The sequence below is a fragment of the Malaya genurostris genome, chromosome 3 (genome assembly GCF_030247185.1).
Source record: "Malaya genurostris strain Urasoe2022 chromosome 3, Malgen_1.1, whole genome shotgun sequence".
NCBI lineage: Eukaryota > Metazoa > Arthropoda > Insecta > Diptera > Culicidae > Malaya > Malaya genurostris.
Window position 1 is genome coordinate 156,385,251 of NC_080572.1, and position 20,317 is coordinate 156,405,567.

General features: G+C 37.7%; 2 protein-coding genes across 4 annotated transcripts in view; both read right to left on the minus strand.

Moving 5' to 3' along the window:
* Positions 1–17,971, minus strand: part of LOC131436393 (putative 1-phosphatidylinositol 3-phosphate 5-kinase) — a 366,150-nt gene extending 348,179 nt beyond the window's left edge. For all 3 annotated transcript variants that reach the window (XR_009230619.1, XM_058605096.1, XM_058605097.1), the window contains exons 1-3: positions 17,633–17,971; positions 17,273–17,462; positions 16,560–17,207 (exon numbers count right to left, since the gene is read on the minus strand). Coding sequence is in view for 2 of the 3 variants with exons in the window: in XM_058605096.1 (XP_058461079.1) it covers positions 16,560–17,207; positions 17,273–17,462; positions 17,633–17,971 (1,177 nt within the window). In the remaining variant the exon portion in view is untranslated. The remainder of the gene's footprint in view (positions 1–16,559; positions 17,208–17,272; positions 17,463–17,632) is intronic.
* A 24-nt stretch (positions 17,972–17,995) lies between these two features.
* On the minus strand, positions 17,996–18,418 carry LOC131436395 (anaphase-promoting complex subunit 13). The gene is made up of 2 exons (XM_058605098.1): positions 18,300–18,418; positions 17,996–18,226 (listed from the first exon to the last, which is right to left on the minus strand). The coding sequence occupies exons 1-2, from the start codon at positions 18,309–18,311 to the stop codon at positions 17,996–17,998; spliced, it is 243 nt and encodes an 80-aa protein (XP_058461081.1). The 5' UTR covers positions 18,312–18,418.
* Positions 18,419–20,317: the final 1,899 nt, after the last annotated feature.

Genomic DNA, 20,317 nt, shown 5'->3' on the forward strand with positions numbered 1-20,317 from the left:
TTGTATCATTGATCAATCCAGCAACTTGAAGTTTCCTTTACTGAAAGATTGTAATCGATTGTGAACGCTATACCTACACAAACCATATCAGTATCGCACCCACGGACAACAGCCTGGTCAGCCTGGAAACAGATGAAGGAAGTCAGCGGTATCCATCGAAAGTCAACGGTATCCATCGGAATTCGAACTCAACTCGTCACTCTCCATCACGAACGCTTTCATAAAAGGTTCTTTTCAGAGCCACCATTATTTTATTATAAAGAACTATACTGCTTATTTCATAATATTTGATTGCGTTTCAGAATGATTAATGTAACTAATCTGTAATCTAGTCTAGGCGCATCGTTTAAAATTCTAGTAATGAAAGAGGGGGAAGTTGCACAATTCAAACAATCGATCAACTACCAATTCGAATTCGGAAGTATAAATAAAGCGTGTCATATTCGTATTCACGACATCCAGTTATGTCTCTGACATTACACACCCGTACTTTTTAAAATTATTGTAGGCACATACATGTCTTTATTATTTATCTTTGGTATTTCCTCGTCCCAATCAGTTAGTTCCTTATGTAGCTCTTGCATGATAATTTTGCCATGGATCGTCAAATGTGATATTAGCCCCATTGCACAGTGGGGAAAAAACGATCAAAAACGCGACTTTACTCAATAATTTTATAAAAACATGAGCAAACATTTTCAAAATTAGTATTTCTTATACAAATTTTTCTGTAGAATCGATTTATGATAGTTAGAAGATCCACAAAATTCACTATCATGCCCGTTTTGCTCCAATTCCTCTTTTATCTGACTTTACTTTGAAAACTAACTGTGGAACTCAGTAAAAAATTCAATTCCACCAATCGGAAGGTATTCCTGACATGCTCATAAGTTAGATAAATGGATTGTTTTTAAAAAGATTGACCGCAAACAACTGTATTCTGTTTTACCCCCAGTCATCTTCTTCCGTGAATTTACAGAAAAAAAGTTCTACTGATCGGTGTTTGGACCAATTTTGGTTAAACAAGACAGTTCTATGTTTCGCATATAACCTCAAATAATATTTTACAGATAGTGTTCATGATCGCATGCTTCGTGCTACATCCTTTTCCCCAATTTTCCGACAAATATAATTTTATGTTGAATTCAGAATCATAGATAATCTTAAGACTCAGTTAAAGGATAAATTGGGGTAAAACGGTATAACAAGATTCGTGCGATCATTGAATTCATTTGTAATCCTATTTTCAGGTCTTTTTTTTGTAATATCAATCGATTTTCATTAACCGCGATCAGCCTGCTTTCGGTATGCGAGAGAAAGTTTAATTCACAGATGTTTTGCACGTATTATGAACCAATATTGATAGATCGCATTGGATCTGCTTTGGATTGTAGATCATATTTCAACTAAATATTATAACTAGAAAAGAAATGGGGTAAAACGGTGCAACGAGTTTTCTGCTGTCAATTAAACTATATGCAATCGATTTGTTAGACTTTTTTACATCGGAAACACTCTATTTGCTCTTCTGCAAGTTCTTCGGTTTAATGTTATACAGTTAAGCTTGAATACAATGCAGTATAAAAAGGGAACTTGGGGTAAAATGAACATGATAACGTTTCGTGCGGTCCTTCTAAATACATGGAATCGATTTTACTGACCATTTTACAAAAAAATGTGCTTTGTGGTCAACTGTATCATGCCTCCAAAAAAATCGTCGCGTTTTTGGTCCATTTTCCCCACTGTGCATTGGGTCGTAAATACTCATGATGAAAGATAATATTTCTCTCATCGTTGGTTTCCTCGTTGTGTTTGTTACCTCTGTTTTCCATTTATTGAAGTTTATCTTGTAGCTGAAGAAATCAAACAGAGTATTCCAATAAAGTCCAAGTATTTTTTCAATTTGGGAATCCTTGTCCTCCAACACCTCAATCCTTGCTTCTTGGATCCTGTCTTTTGGTAAGGATGTCAATAACGTCTTGTTATTTGAAACAAAGTTTCTAATGAAGAATCCTGCATTATTATGTATTTCCATAATATCCTTTACTGTCTTATTGGCCTCATCTACAGTGTAGAAGCTGTCTACGTAGTCGTCGACGTAATGTTGTTTCACAATAGCTTCTACTGCCTTTGGTTTTTCCTTTTTGAACAGCTCAGCATTGTGATTTTTAACTATTTGAGCGCACGCTGGCGTACAAGTGGATCCGAGTATCATCACTTGCATAACATACACATCAGGTTGTCGTTTTCCATCGAAATTCCGCCATAGGAAGCATTGTTTTCTTTGATCAACCTTATTTATACCCACTTGACTAAACATTTCCCTAATATCTCCAGCTACAGCGACTGGGCCCTCTCTAAATCTTATTATAACTCCAAATGACGAGGTGGTTGCATCCGGCCCGGATAATAGTGCTGAGTTAAGTGAAACACCTTTCACTTTGGCTGCGGCATCAAAAACTAAGCGAGGTTTCGGTGGATTTTTGTTTTTATTGATGACGATGAAATGAGACAAGTAAAACATGTCGCCAGACCACTCACAAACCTCTTCAGGTGTTAACTTTTTGGCATATCCTTTCGCCACATAGTCATTTATAGTTTCAGTTGCCCATGTATTCAATGTTTCATTCTTCTGAACCTTTTGCTCCAGTGCGATTAACCTTTTTAGTGCCATGTTGTAGCTGTCCGGGAATTTAAAATTTTCCTCTCTCCAAAGTAGCCCAATTTCATATCGTTTGTCGGTGTAGTTAAGTGTTTTATCGATAATTTCTCTGGCTCTAGTAAGCTGTTTTGATTCCAATGGATTTGCCGAAATCTTTACACCAAAATCTTCAATAGAAAAATACCTTTTCATCATATCTCTCATTAGCCGGTCTTCCTCCTGAATTATCATCAAATGGTCACCGGTTACTGATCCAGATATAGCTCCAAATATCATCCACCCGAGTTTGGTTTTTCATGCCCTCCTGTTCTTTTATCCAGTGGAAGTAACAAATGACTATAATTCAATCCGATCAGAACCTTTGACCTTGCGTAATAATAACTGGAGATTGGCAATCCATTTAAATGTTTATATTTTGCGGCCAACTGCTCATAATCTATCGACTGCAAAGGTAAATTTATGTCCTTGACGGTTCTTACATCCTTCAAGGCGTACTTCGTAGTTGTTTTGCCACTTATTTACAGATTGAATCTTTTACTTTCTGTCTCTTCTCTTGAAAAATTTTGAGTCCACTTCAATTTTAAGGTTTAGTTGTAAAGTAAGTGATTAGCCTGGATCTAAAAAGGCAAACGTCTGGGTTTTGCGATTCCCGTTCCAGGTTTTATCTGTACTGCGGTTTTGTGCAGCAATCTATTGTGGTTTCCTTTACATCCATTTTCGTTGCACTTACTTTTGGTCCAACAATCTATGGCTCTATGTTTACTACTTGCCAAACATTTCATGCATAATTTATTTTTTGTTACAACTTCCCACCGTCTTTCTAGGTTCATTGCCCTAAATTTATTACACTATACCAGCTTGTGTGACTCCTTACAGGCTGGGCAAGACGGTCGTTTTTCATCGTGTAGGTTTATTCTGTCCCTTTTTTCTTTATTTTGGGGCATTGAGGTCCATTACCTACAAGTGCGTGCGTGAAGTTTCAACCATTCACTTAGCTCTATCAGCGGGGGCGCTATATTATTTAGTTGTAGCTTCTCTGCCCATTTTATTTGTAGGTTGAAGGGTAATTTATTTACCGTTTTCTCCACTAATCTCATATCCTGCAGGTAATCGTCTCTGTCCAGGACAATCATGTTACTGATCAAATTTTCTAACGCGTCAGCAATTTCGGCTACGGAGTTTTTATTTTCTTTTCTTATTTTTGTCAGCTCATGCAACATTTCTTTGTAGACCGTCTCAGGTCTACCGAGATTCTGTTCCAATCTTTCTATGATTTTAGGAACATTCTCGGGATCCATCATTAGTGGCTGCACACATTTTGCAGCATATCCTCCTAGCACTACCTGTAGTCTAATCAAGTTTTCCAACGGTGAAAACCTGCCCTCTTTCGAGGTATCTGCATATATCTTTCTAAAGGTAGGCCATTCTCGTGGTGATCCATTAAATTTAGGAAGCTGTATTAAAGCTTGACGCTTTAAATATACAGTCCAATCATCATTAACTTGCCGACTTGTACCGGCTGTGTTATTTTCATTGAGGCTTCTTAGTGCTTCTAGCATTTCGCCGAATACTGCTTCCATTTTGGATTCCTTTTGACTGGAGTCTCTTTTGACCTTCACGGCCTTCTCCAATGAATGGATTTGTTCTTCTGTGGCAGCACATTTGGTACAAATCCACCGCTCTCCTTTGGTTGGTAATATTCCCAACCCAGCGCATCCGTGGTGGAACCATCGGTCACATTCGTCACATGCGACCATGTCCTGCTTGTCATCTGGTTCAGTGCACAGACGACAATGTCCATTCTTATTTTTCACGAAATGAGACATTTTCCTTATATGCCGTGAAGCCGTCCGCACCGTTTATAATTCACTTATCGAAACTCTCTTTGAAGTTTACACTTCGATGCCGGCCGCACCGTTCTTCAGAATCACTTTATTAGCTTACTCGATCTTAATGGTGCCTAGCACACCAAACTTCACTTACTCGATCTTAACGGTGCCGAGCACACCAAACTTTTCCAACTCTTTCTTAATGGTGCGAGTACACCAGATCTTTACGCTCGATCTCAAAGGCGCCGAGCACACCGATATTTATTCCAAGAGAGGTCAATTTCCTCTCTGGAGCCACCAATGTTTTTGTGCGAAGGAAACGAAAACGAGATTCGAAACTTGTGTTCAGGGACCTTGATTTCTTTCGAGCGTACAAGCTCTCAGCTGGGAAATAACGTCTTCAAAACCGCAAGCTAGTTGCTCTTGCTTAATGAGAGCCTATGCTTCTGTGGTGGAATAGTTTTTGACCAGCTGAAAGCAGTCTTTTTAGCACTAAGCACAACCTTAAATCTCGGAAAAAGGCTAGTTGTCTCTTCTGTGCGGAGACCTATGCTTCTAAATCGGAGGATTACCGATTGTGTTAGCGAAAAGACTTATGACAAGGAGATGAGAAATTTCGGCCTCAAACATCTATTCGATTTGACTTTCCGAAAACTTCTGATTTTATTTACAAATTTTGTGTCTTATATACTAATTCCTAGTCTTGAAAATTTGGACCTCTCGCAGAGATCCTTCTAAAAAATGCTGCACGCGCATGCTCGTTATTTCAAGTATTCTTGCACGTGCGTCGCTATCGACCAACACGTGCTTGCGCTACTATCTCTTTTATTCCACGTGCCCAGCTGATCACTGAGCCGCTTCGCACATGCGCAGCTGATGGCTGGCAATGTCTAACTCACTTGCAGTGCGGCAGCTATTAATCTGTAGGATCGTTGCGCCGTAACACTGATTGTATTAACACCGATATCGTTCAACGTCTTGTACCTTAAGTCTTCGCTATCAAATGCTACTGATCGCTATGACATAGATTCGCGCTTGGAAACAAATGTGCAGGAAAATATCCGTAAAATTAAAGAGGAAGACTACTTGAATTTTCCTAACATTCCTTGTAAACAACACAATTACGAAATGAAACTTAGGTTAACTTTCGACACTCCTATTAGCTTTGCCCCATACAGACTTCCATATTCCGACAAAAGTGAAGTTAATCGAATCGTTGATCAACTGCAATTAGAGATCATTATAAGACCCAGTAGCTCTCCGTACTCATTCCCCATAGTTTTAACTACAAAAAAATCTGGTGAAAAGCGTATGTGTGTAGATGATCGTTCCTTGAACAAAAATTACTGTTCGTGATAGTTATCCCATTCCACTAATCTATGATTGTCTGGAACGCTTAGAAGGTAAACGTTATTTTACCGTACTAGATTTGTAAAAAAAATTTTAATCAAGTAAACGTAGCGCCAAAATCAGTTCCGTATACGTCTTTTGTTACACGAAATGATAAATTTGAATACGTTAAAATGCCGTTCAGACTCCGGAATGCGCCTGCAGTGTTCCAGCGATTTATAAATATTGTCCTTGCTTTTTTTTAAGGGAACGCACAGTCATAGTTTATATGGATGATGTGACTTTGGCTACTGAGGTCGTCAAATGGTGAGATAACTAAGTCCTCACAAGTCCCTATCTCATGCCTTCCCGAGCGTCTATGATGACATTTGGTCAATAGAACGGCGTCGACTGGGTGCTATCGCCTTCTGCGTTAGTAGCAGAATGAGAGGGTGCGAAATGGCTTGTAGGTTGAAGCCCAACCTAAAGTGCAATGTTTATCATAGTATATTACAGCATATAATTCTGTTTTTTATTACATCATGTAGGATGGCTTAGTTTATCGACGGATTGACGATGATAGGATCCTACTATATGTTCCTAAGGAAATGAAAGTGAGTGTTATAAGGCTAGCTCATGAGAGTATATGCCACTTGGGAGTAACAAAATGCATCGATTACATCAAGCTGCACTACTGGTTCCCTCATATGCAGACTAAAGTCGAAAAGTATATACAGAGCTGTATTTGATGTATCATGTATTCTGCCCCAACAAATAGTTGTGTGCGGAATTTGCACAACATTCCCAAAAATCCTATTCCGTTCGACACGGTTCACGTATACCATTTTGGGCCGTTACCGGCGATAAATTCGAAAAAACAATACGTGTTGCCATTGTTGATGCCTTTACGAAACATGTTAAGTTATATGCTGTTAACTCAACAAGTACGAAGGATGTATGTACATGTCTCGATAAATACTTTGAATACTATTGCCGTCCCCGCAGGATCATCAGTGATCGTGGTTCTTGCTTCACATCTATGGAGATCAGTTCTTGTCTATTGAATAACAGAATCGATCATGTTAAAGTCGCAACCGCGTCCCCTCAAGCGAACGGACAAGTTGAACGTGTTAATCGTGTTCTGAAGTCAGTGCTTTCCAAAGTTAGCGAATCAATTCAGCATTCCGATTGAGCTAAGATGCTGATTGACGTAGAATATGCTCTCAACAACTCCATTTATTCCACATCCCGCTATTCGCCTTGCATGTTGCTTTTCAGTACCACTCAGCGCGGTCATAATGTGGATGCGCTCTGTGTTTTTGGAGAAAAGGACGAATAATAACTCTTCTCGAGATCTTGTGTCGATGCGTGACGTAGCTGCGAATCATATCAAGACTTCCCAATTAAAGAATCATATCACCTTCGAAAAGAAACATAAGCCGCCTACGGTATATTCTGAGGGGGAGTTTGTAGTTATTAAAAATGTTGATACAACGACGGACACTAATTCTTAAATTCAAAGGACCGTATAGAATTCATAAGATTCTTCCAAACGATAGACATTGAGAATGGTCAGATTTTTCAGTTGCCTTAAGATCGCGTTGTAGAGGCCGCTCGATTGAAACGTTGGACTGACTTGCGTGATGCATGTATCGAAGAACAGGAAGATTCAGGGCTGCACATGATAGATGAATCAGATGAACAATAGAAAATGCAACATTTACAAGTAATTTATGTTATGTGTATTTTCTAACCCCGAGTAAGGCGCGGGTAATCGTCTTTTACTAAAATGAATGATGATCTAGACGATCATAAGCAGGCATGGCAAAAACACGGATCCGTTCTGCACGGTACTCACCATCAAGGACTATTCACACATTTCAGTTCCGTGACGGTTCAGTGAAAGTGCCTTCAGTGCGCCGTCAGTGTTCTTTTTTATCGGTACCCTTCCGTTCCGTTTCCGTGCTGTTTCCATTCCGGCACAGCCAATGCAATGACATACCGACTTCAGTGAAAATGAAAAATATCGGTGACGACGAATTTGAGTTTGCCGGACGGACGCGACACTGACGGCGAGCTGCACTGAAACGGCACTGTGCTGAATAGATGTGAATGCGCGCATAGAAAACGAATGAAATAATATCAGTATCCGTGCACGGTGTTGTGCCGGCACTGAACCGGACCGGATATGTGTGAATAGTCCTTCACTCGTGAGCACACCACCAGGAGTATTGAATGCTACGCTTCGTGCCCGTGTTGAAAAACACACAGCGAACGCAGTAGAAAGAGCACCCGTAGCGGTGGTCGTGTAATTGTCAACCACCGGTGCTTGGATTTTCGGGCAGCACTGAAGTCGAGTGTTCCTGACTTCGGCAAACACCGAAGCCGAGTGTTTCCGATTTTGCCATATACGTTGCTTGTACTATAAGCACCTATAGCGCCACGGTATGACGAAAAATGCATTTGAATGATTATTTTTTTCATCAAGGCGCGTCTGATTGAATTCAATTGATTGACAATATAACCAACGCATGGGAGCTGCTCTTCGGTGCCTTCGCGAAATTGAAAACATTCGGCTTCGGTGTTTAACGAAACTGAAAACACTCGGTTTCGGTGTATACCGAAGTTTGAAACACCAGCGCCGAAAATAAAACAGCGCCACGAGCACCGTGGCTTTGGATATGGTGTTTCGTGTTTCTCTTTGTGCACTGGCACGCAATGGCATTCTCAATATACGCGGTGGCGGTGGTTATATGAAGCACGCAGTGCAGTGTTTGGGCATGCCTGATTATAAGTCAGGAATGGTCGAGTTGTAGTATTATGTGTGATTCAAATATCGAGTGTAACATGTTATTATCAAGTAGCTCATTTAACATAAGCGTGTAGGAATAAATCGGGATCTTTAGCAACACTGATAGAAGGAAGTAGTGCGTACGTGCCGATGAGCCAGAGATGCCAGATCTGCATATTTTTCTGTAAATCTGCAGATTTCGGACATAGTGCTGCAGGCATTTTTTGTTATGCAGACTTTTAAAAATCGAGGTTTTCGCAGACTTTCGTTCTGACCTTTTTTTGCTCGCCAGTTTATAGTTTAGCGTGTCATACAGAAATGAAGATACAGACTTTTGCAACCCTGTCTGCAGATATTTAAAATTTAAATGAGCGGATATAAGAACATTCTACAAATTACCACGATCGTGAGCAGACGTAATAAAGAAAAGTTAAATCATTTCCACCGCGTGAATCTTTTATATTACTGCAATATACGTAATAGGTAATTTAATGTCATTAGCTTCAAATTGACGCAACATGGGTTACTTAACATCGGTTAAGGCCATCGTCCAAGTTCCATGCGCGCGGGTGGTTTTTGGAAATTTTCTATGGAAATTTTGAAAAATTTAACAAAACCAAAAACATACAGACCTTTGAAATATTTTTATCTATCTACAGGGTGAAAATGGCTGAAAAATTCGGAGGACGAGCTTTTTTGTAATTTTTCACAATTATTTGCAAAAATAATTCGATGGAATAATTTTTTTTTTCAAGAAAACCTTATGCTGGCAACAAATGAAATCAACGAATTTCATATAACCGATTTCGTTAAAATTTTTGAAATTCGTGGATTTTCTATGAAAAGCGTAAAAAGGTTTTCCAAAAATGTGCCCGAATATAATCTTTGTATCCATCTTAAAGTTTATTTGAAAAAAAAAATATGTCATCGCATCATTTTTCCAGATAATTGTGAAAAATCACAAAAACACTCATTTTTCAGAGCTATTTTTGATAAGACTCGGAAAATCCTCCGAATTTTCCAGCCATTTTCACCCTGTAGATAGATAAAAGTATTTCAATGGTCTGTATGTTTTTGGTTTTGTCAAATTTTTCAAAATTTCCATCGAAAATTTCCTAAAACCACCCGCGCGCATGGTACTTGGACGATGGCCTTAAATCCATAAAGTTTGTTAGGTGGGCCAAAATATATGAAGTGGCCAAAATACCTCTGTTACCCTCTTATATGCGAAAACAAATACCTAATTTAAAGAAGCTATGTTTGAATTTAAAAAAAAAAATTAGCTAAATGATTTCATACCTGTTATCAATTTGATCATTTTTTATTAAACTCGTTATTCTCAGAACTCTCTTTTTCTGACTAACAAAGCTTGGAATAAGCATAGTTGCCTTGAAAATTACATTTAATGAGCTTTCCTGAAATTATCTAGAAAATTATTTTCGTTGGACTGGTTCATTCTAGTAAATGCTTTTCTGGTAAAAGATATGTCTTTCTACTAATTAGTACCTTCGTGAATATGGTTTTCGGAAGAGTCGTACAACCGATTTGGTATGCATGGGTAGACTGCCGCGCTATCGGAAGCGGCGGTCCCTCGTAAGTAAACTGGAAATCCACCCGTTCGATCAATTTTACAAGCAAATAAGAGTTTTATAGACATAACATCTACTATTTCAAAGTGGTTACGCGAAATTCAGCTAATGTGTCAGGTTGTTCCCCAGTTGTATGCGACTGACTGATTTGCTGGTACTTTTCATACTGCATAACTCTAAAAATTCGCATAAAAGAACCGCATAACTCTGAAACTTTACATAAAAAAAGTCGCATGAAAACAGACCTTAGTGTACTGTGTTAAAACCGAAATCGGTTTGTTTGACCGTCTACCGATAAAAACTTTCAAATGAAGAAGATTTGTGGTCGATTTAGAAAACTTTTCTTTTTAGAATTTTGAACACACTTAACCCTATATTTCTGGATCCGGATGAATTCAGGAATTACGTATGGGACTACAGAACCTTTTATTTAAACCTAAGTTTGTGAAAATCGGTTGCGTGAGATCAGCGAGAAATTTCCTCATTTTGTTTTGCGAGAGCGATGATTCAATTCACAACGGATGACGATGTTTGAGAGTCGAATTTCCCTGCGAGATCAGATCAGTGTTAGTGAGATGTAAAGCGATACAGCGTAAATAATGCCCGAAAGCGAAGAGCAGCTTTATATATATATGTCAAACGTTAATGTTTCTTTCCATTATTTTACTTTCATATCCAGCACATTAACTTCGTCCCGAAAAAGAAATATCATCAAGAATTACTGTGGATATGTTCAATGCTTTTCTTACGCAAAAAACTAAACAAATGCACCGATTGCCATCTCATCCTTCGAGTCAGTGTATTGAACAGAGATTGTAGATCTCTCTCAAACTAAATGTTTGACATATGGTATGATGGATTGGATTGAATCATATCTGAAAATTAGCGACTGCGTTACTCCATCATTCATCGTGAGCTCTGGCGTTCCTCAGGAAAGCCATCTAGGACCATTCATATTTCTGCTATATCTAAATGATCTAAATTTCGCATTGCAATGCATGAAGCTATCATTCGCCGACGATTTCAAGCTGTTTCATCTCATCAAAGATCTGAAAGACTCAAATTTCTTGCAGTCACAGTTGGATGTATTTTCTAACTGGTGCAACGTCAACAGAATGGTTATGAACGCCTCTAAATGCTCCGTTATCTCCTTCTCTCATAAACGAACCACGATCATGTATGATTACACTATTTCGCAAGCTGTACTAAAACGGGAGACATCAATTACGGATCTAGGAGTGTTATTGGATTCAAAGCTTAGTCCCAAAGATCACATAGAATATACCCTATCTAAGGCATTAAAGATGCTAGGTTTCATCTTTCGCATCTCAACAAATTTCAATAACATATACTACCTGAAATCGTTATATTGCACTCTAGTTCGCAAGTATGCTGTTGTTGTTTGGGCACCATATTATCAAACAGATAAGCTACGCATTGAAACTGTTGAGTGCAAGTTCATTCGTTTTGCATTGCGTCGCCTGCCCTGGAGAGATCCATTGAATCTTCCAAGCTACGAAAATCGTTGTAGGCTCATACACTTCGATTTGCTATCAGTCCGCTGTGATACACAAAAGGCTGTTTTCGTCGCGGACTTAATCCAATCTCGTATTGATTGTGCAGATCTCCTACAACAGCTAAGTTTTGATATTCTTCGGCGTAATTTGCGGTTTAATCCCTTTCTCAGAATTCCTCGTGCTAGAACTAACTATGGCTTTAATGAATAGTTTTCGAGCATGTTTCGCGTATTCAATACTTGCTCTGATGAATTTGATTTCAATTTATTCCGTAACTCCATTAAAATCCGTTTTCTTCTAATCTTTTCGCGTTAGTTTTGTTAAGATAATTAGACGATATCAATAGTTGTTAGTTAGCTTTGTAGTTTAAATAAGGGTAATCTAAGATTTCGTTATGTATCATTTGGTCAAATTTTATCTGTTGATACAAAAGATGAGAAGGTTTTATGCCTGTTGGAGAAGGAGAACCAAAATCTCAGCTCCAGCAGGCTTTTCCCTTGCTCCTAAACAAAAAAATAAACAAATAAACGGATGGAAAAGAGATGACCAAGATAAATACTTTAAATTGATCCCACAAATATCCAAAAGCAGTCCTCGGGGATTGTTGTTCGTGCATAGCTCATCTGGGCTCAAGAACTGGAATACATTGAGAGCGGCCCTAGAGGAAGAATTTGAAGATAAAGCAACGAGTGTGGAAATTCATGAGTTACTGCGTAGTCGCAAAAAGAAGAGCGACGAAACGTTTCTACAATATGTCTACCACATGCAAAACATTGCGAAGCGTGGTGGTATAGACGAGGAATATAAAGTGTGTTTGTTTGGAGTGAATAAAATAAATGAGCTTAAGGTTCGCATCAAACATTACGAGAAAATGAAAGCACAAACGCGAGAGTGCAGTCGTGGTAGTGTGAAACCTAACCTAAAACTCGAGAGAGACAAAGTTAAAAAGACTTCAAAAATTCCCGACAAGAATGATGCGATCGAGTCCACAACCGAAGAAGTACGATGCTATAATTGCGGAAATCGTGGGCACTATGCAAACGACTGCGATATGAAGTCTCGTGGACAGAAGTGTTTTGCCTGTGCTGATTTTGGACATCGTGCGAAAGAGTGTAAGCAAAAGAAGGAAAATGTGCCCGAAGTGAACATTCTCAGCGAAGAGAAAATGCCCGTTCTCGCGATCACTGTAGCTAATGTTGAGCTGCGTACACTGTTTGACACGGGAAGTCGATACAATTTAATCAAGTGTCCGATGGTTTTTAGTGGTTTTGGTTCAGCAAAAACGCGAGCGTGCGGCAAAATTATTATCGGTGTATGTGTTAATTCGGAGATGCCATTTTACGTGGTGCCAGAAAGCAGTATGTCCTATGATGCTATTCTGGGTATGGATGCCTTACACCAGCTGGATGCAGAAATCAACAAAGAAGGAGTGAAAATTAAGAAGAAGAAGGAAAGTGTGTGCGAGTGTGATGAAGACGAAGTGATGCTGATTTTGAAGGATGAAAATGAAAGTATTATTGATGTATCACCGCGATACGCTGACACTGTTAGAGAAATGATTGGAAAATATGTGCCAAAAAGTGATGTCAAGAGTCGAGTGGAAACAAAAATCATTCTTCAAGATGTGCGTGTCACACCGCGACGGTTCGCGCCGAAAGAAAAAATGATCATCGAAAATATCGTTGATGAATGGCTCAAAGCCGGTGTCATTAGAGAAAGTGTCAGTGATTATGCAAGCCACGTAGCACTTGCTCCCAAGAAGAACGGTTCAATGAGGGTGTGTGTCGATTACCGAAAGTTAAACCAAAAAATGGTAAAAGATTGTTTTCCAATGAGAAACATCGAGGATCAAGTTGACGAACTTAAAACCGCGAAAGTGTTTACAACACTCGATTTGAAGAATTCTTTTTTCCATGTACCAATGGAAGCGACGAGTCAAAAGTATACAAGTTTCGTTACCCACGCGGGACAGTATGAATTTTTGAAAACTCCGTTCGGATTGTGCAATAGTCCAGCGAGCTTCAGTCGGTTCGTGGCAGATGTTTTCCGCGACTTAATTAGAAGTGGTCAAATGATGATTTATGTGGATGATGCTATTATTCCGTCCGAAACTGAAGACGAGAATATCGAAACATTGAAAGAAGTGTTCAAAATAGCTGAAGTGAATGGGATTGAATTTAACTGGACGAAATGTCAGTTCTTGAAAAATAAAGTGGACTATCTTGGGTACGTCATTGGAAATGGCAGTTATCGTATTTCGCCCGCAAAAATTCGTGCGGTAAAGCATTTTCGTGAGCCTTCTAATGTGAAAGAGTTACAACGTTTTCTCGGGCTTACGAGCTACTTCCGTAAGTTTATTTCGAACTATGCGATTATTGCAAGGCCGTTAACGTCCTTACTGAGGAAGGATGCACGGTATGAGTTCGGTGATCTTCAGCGACAGAGTTTTGAGTCTCTGAAACAGTGTCTTGTGTCCGATCCGGTATTGAAAATATACGATCCAGCTGCCGAGACAGAGTTGCATACTGATGCCTCTATAGATGGGTACGGCGCAGTGCTACTACAGAAGAGTGATGATGGAAGACTACATCCGGTATACTATATGAGTCAACAAACAATGAACGCGGAGAGAAATTATAGCGCATACCATCTAGAAGTATTAGCAGTCGTCAAAGCCGTTCAGAGGTTTCGTGTTTAGTTGGGAGCTCCGTTCAAAATTGTGACGGATTGTGCGGCGTTTCAACACACGATGAAAACGAACCAGCTAGGACACCGTGTCACAAGGTGAGCTTTGTTGTTGGAGGAGTATGTCTATACCATGGAACATCGAGCAGGAACCAGGATGAAACATGTAGATGCGCTGAGTCGAGCACCAGTGATGCTGACGACTAATGATCCGATGATTGAATTGATCAAAAGTTCTCAAAAGAGAGATGAAAAACTGAGAGTGATTATTGAGCTGTTGAAGACCCAGCCTTTCGAAGATTATTTTGTGAGTGATGATTTATTGATGAAATTGGTTGATGGTTGTGACGTCATTGTAGTGCCTCTCGAGCTTCAAGGCGAAGTAATTCGTAAAGCGCATGAGAGTGGTCATTTTGGTGCGCGAAAACTCGAAGAGGAGATTAAACATGACTATTACATTTCGAACCTGACAGAGAAAACGAAAAAATACGTTGAATGTTGTGTCAAGTGCATTTTGGCGAGTCGGAAACGAGGAAAGATAGATGGATTTTTAGCCCCGATTCCGAAAGGTGACCTGCCTTTTGACACGTATCACGTGGACCATTTAGGACCAATGGATGCCACTGAAAAATTGTACAATTATCTGTTCGTTGTTGTCGATGCTTTTACAAAATACACCTGGATATATCTAACTAAAACTACCAACGCTAATGAAGTAATCCAGAGGCTGAGAAATCAGAGTGAGTTTTTTGGAAATCCTCGACGAATCGTAAGTGATGAAGGAGCTGCGTTTACATCTAACGATTTTCGGGATTACTGTTAAGATCAGAACATTGAGCACGTAGAAATCACTACCGGTGTACCAAGAGGCAACGGTCAAGTAGAACGAGTAAACCAAGTGATCATAGCGATGCTTGCGAAACTTAGTGTGAGTGATTCTACGAAGTGGTACAAACATGTCGGAAATATACAGCGATGGATAAATGCGAGCGTTCATCAAAGCACGACTGTATCTCCGTTCGAGGCTATGTTCGGCGTACAGATGCGTCATGAGTCAGATATACGATTGTGTGAGTTATTGGAAGAAATTCGTTTGTCACAGTTCGATGAGCAACGGAGCGATATCAGAGCAAAAGCCAGAGGAGCTATTGAGAAGGCACAGTCTGATCAGCAGCGATACTAGAATCTACGAGCACGACAGGCACTTACTTATCAAACCGGCGATGTAGTTGTGATCAAGCGAACCCAGTATGGCCCAGGGAGGAAGTACGCAGCCGAGTTCCGATGTAGAGAAAATTAGCGGAGAAGGACCGAAGAAGACATCGACGGCAGCGAGTCATCAGAAGCCGTACCGGATCTGGGGGCCAGAACCTCTGCAGGATGCCCGAGTTGTAGGAGTGAGCGAGACAGTCATAGAGAAATAAACCAAACCTTGATTCCCTAACGACAGTGTGTCGAGAGCTACCGTGAGAGTAACCCTACTGTTTTATAACCGCGTGTAATAATCTGAGTAAAGTGATTTGTTCAAACACTACATTGGCAATACCATTTTTTAAATTAAATATAAGAAAATGTTACACACAGTGTCTTTTCTTCACACACACACATATATATATATATATATATATATATATATATATATATATATATATATATATATATATATATATATATATATATATATATATATATATATATATATATATATATATATATATATATATATATATATATATATATATATATATATATATATATATATATATATATATATATATATATATATATATATCTATATATATATATATATATATATATATATATATATATATATATATATATATATATATATATATATATATATATATATATATATATATATATATATATATATATATATATATATATATATATATATATATATATATATATATATATATATATATATATATATATATATATATATATATATATATATATATATATATATATATATATATATATATATATATATATATATATATATATATAAATATATATATATATATATATATATATATATATATATATATATATATATATATACACACACATATACGTGGATATTACATTTAAAGCATATATAATGAATCTACCTGCAAAAATTTATATATTTACCTGTATTAAAATGAGCCTTAGCATCATAGGATTGCACTATCTCAACAGTGTTCGATTGATAGTTGACAATCGACTCGTTTAAATAGTTGTTGGATATGGTATCTGATTGAGCAAATGCATAAAACAATTGCTCATCGAATCCCGCTAATGCATTATTTTCATTAGTTTCGGAATCAACATAGCTTAACTGCATTGTATTCATAGGTAGGGCTATCAGAAATCCTGCTTCAACCATCGCGTTCAGAATAGCCCAAGCTTGCCTATTGTTGGATGATTTTTGTGTATTAACTAGAAATGCTATCAAATCAACTCCACTGTTCTGAGATGGCAATATCTTCAGCATTTCCTCAAACAACGCTCGCAAAGAATGAGATTGTTGGAGAATCGTTTTCCTATCCGCGGTGGACAATGATAAACTTTGAGTACAAACGAACCGTTCCTCTTGATACCCAACGGATACCTTCCGTTGTTGTACATTAGATAAAAAATAGTTTGCTTCATGTTGTGCTGGTCCATTGCTAACTGATAATTTATTTGATAGATCCTCTTGCAAAGCTATAAGATCACATTTCAAGTCAGCGGCGATGTTTGAAGATTTAAGGTATGACAAAACCACGTTGGAGCAGTATGTACATACTTTTAAATCGCCTGTAACCAAAAGAAAACGTGTTAGCAAGTAGATTTCAGGTCTGAACATAGATCCAGATTATTACCAGTACAGTTGATTATTTTCCCAGGAACAACTTGATTACAGCATTTAATACAAAAAATTTGCCCACACAAGCGACAATGATGTTTCCTACAGAAAAAAGAAAATTTTGCTGAACATTCGTAGCATTCAATTGATGTTGAGTCAGGCATCCAAAGCTTCTGTAACTCTGTGTGTTTATAATTTTGATAGTTCTGAAAAACGTACTAGTTAAAAAATATATATAACATATGGTACTTATCCATTAGCCGCACAAAAATTTACCTAATACGGTTTGCTTTGATGCGTGTGCTGCCCAAATCTGGGCGACGCAAAAGGTAAATAGTACCCAACTAACGGATAAGCACTGAATATATTTACATACCCTACGACGCTGCGAAACAATATTACTTAAACGTCTTAATATGTTAATTGATAAATGTTTATAGGTTTCGGTGTCTAATGCTTGTGATGGAGATGACAAACTTTCTCGGTCATTCTCTAGGCCTCCGGGTGTTATTTGACTTTGATCTTCAAGATCATTATGGGTGTAATCATTTGACGTGTCCTGTGTATCAGCTTTCAATGCATGTTTACTTGAACCACTGTTATATATGCCAGTCGTAAGTCTATTTACAAATTTATCAAATACATTCAACGGCTCTTCTTCGAAATCTCGAGCGAATTCCGTTAAAATGGTAGAAGTATGAAGATTTTTATTCATTTTGCTTATGTATTCGGGCTTATTCTAACCACTGTTTAAATTCAACTGATCAGAAACAGAAAGTTCTGGAGCAAGTGAAGTCAATGCAAGGTCAGTCCATTTTTGTTCTTGCTCCTTCAGTGTTAAATAAGAATCACCATTATCTGCTTCTGGGTCTGGCAACTTCTCCGCAGGAACTACTATATGATCATTCGGCAATTCATCTACCAGCCACTCAATATCAACCAAATCAATCAAATATCCGTCTGATAAGGGCTACAACAGTAAAATTTTTAAATCTAAGAATTATAATACAACCAAAACGAATGCAAATATAATGTAACCATACTTCGCTATCCATCAATATTTCCGGTATATGAATCAATTCGTAAAATGAAAGAATTTAACATCGAATACAATTAGACACGATGCAGAATTAACACTGGTGGTGAGATAGGGCTAGGGATGTCGTAATATTGATCGATTAGTTGAATAATCGATTATTAACCCAGATAATCGTGTAATATATAATCGATCAGTTCGAAACGGCGGTGTTGGACTTCTGTGAATTTATTGGCAGTGGTATAGTCACAGACTAACAGACAAGACACTCAAATTAGATTATTTAATCATATAAACGGTCATTTCGAATATTCCTTTATTTGGGAAGTACACTGAGCAAAATACCATAGTAACCTTAGCCTGTTTTCCATTGTCATTTCAACTATACGCTTAAATAGTAGCAACAATCATGATATATGACTATTCACCATATGTATTGTATAAATTACTAGACAACAAAGACTACGACTTGACTAAACTATTTGTATTTATGACTTTTCTGGCATGGTCATCCTGACAATGGTAGTCATCTCAAATATAAGAACAAATAGTTAAAATCACAATTTCTAGTAAGGTGATATTGCTCTCGAGCCTTGATATATATGAGGAGCTAAGTAGTTATCGCTACCATGTAAATATGTCCACAGTATAATAATGTAACCATAAATAGATACATGGTTTAAAAGAAATTATGAAGTTTGAAAACACTATTCATGTAGTCCATATCAACAGAATTTATGTAGTAAGCACATTATCGTATAGTGTTTTTTAACCGAATATGTTTTTCATTTGTGCTGACTATACAAATTGTCAATGAACGGATGTACTTTGTTATTGTCACATAAAGTTACAATACAGCAGACAATTTCGTAACACATCAGTGAATGATTTAAAAAAAAATGCATATTGTGACTTATATTGTGCAATTTGGAAGGTCTTGCAGGTGAATAAATTTTGTAGCCTTACTAGTTTCCGTCGTTGAAATTAAATTTTTCAACAATTTTGCCGGTAATGGCTGTTTTCTAGTGAAATCGACGTCCTGTATAATTTTTATTATTCGTTATCGGTCGCTGTAGAAACAACATCAAGCGATTGATTAAAACGACGAACATCATCCGATTCCCGAATTCATATCGCTCGAATCCGACGGAAAAAATAACAATATATGACAGGTGGGTATTGAGGTTTGCTTCTGGACTTGGCTATTAATTTCTTCCATTTCTTCTTCAGGAAAAACTTCACCGAACAGAGCCTAGGATCAACAGTTGCAACCAAGCCATGCTGCTCCGCATCTACGTTGGTAATCAATATTTCATTTAATTTGATGCGAAAATAAAATAGAATTCAATGAAACTATTTTGTTGTTCTTGTTCTAGAATTCAAATTCATAAAACTTTTTAACATTAGCTCATGTTTTGCAGATCTTCAGCATTATTGAATCAACCACTGCCTTCAGTTTCGAAATAACTAGAAGTGAAATGTCAAAAATACCATGGCTCTGGTTATAGCGAAAACCACAATGTAAATAAAGATTCGGTCATGGTTAGCCTAACCATCTCAATCGTATTAGTTATTCATACAATATACTGTTCAATATTACTATTCTAGAGCCGATACCATTTATAGTAAACATGAACTTGACTATTGTTGAAATCATATGATTTAATGTCGGCTGAAAACCACTATACTCGCATGGTCAGGTTGGCCCTCTATATAGTAACTGTTACCATAATATTTTTCTGAGTGTACTCACATGTGTCATGATGGCACCACGTTACCCTACAGAGATGCCAGATAGTTTCATAGAAAATCTGTATTACCCAGAGTGAAAAATCTGTATTTATCTGTATCCACTATAAAACCGAGATATTTATAATGAAAATTTGTCGAGGTAATGTTATTCCAAAAAATTTATGGTTTTATAATGAGAAATTGAATGAGACATGACACTATGAGTAAATTCTTCTAAAAATAAATTTACGTGGGGCACTAGTTCCACCTATATTGATCTGCACAAACTATTTA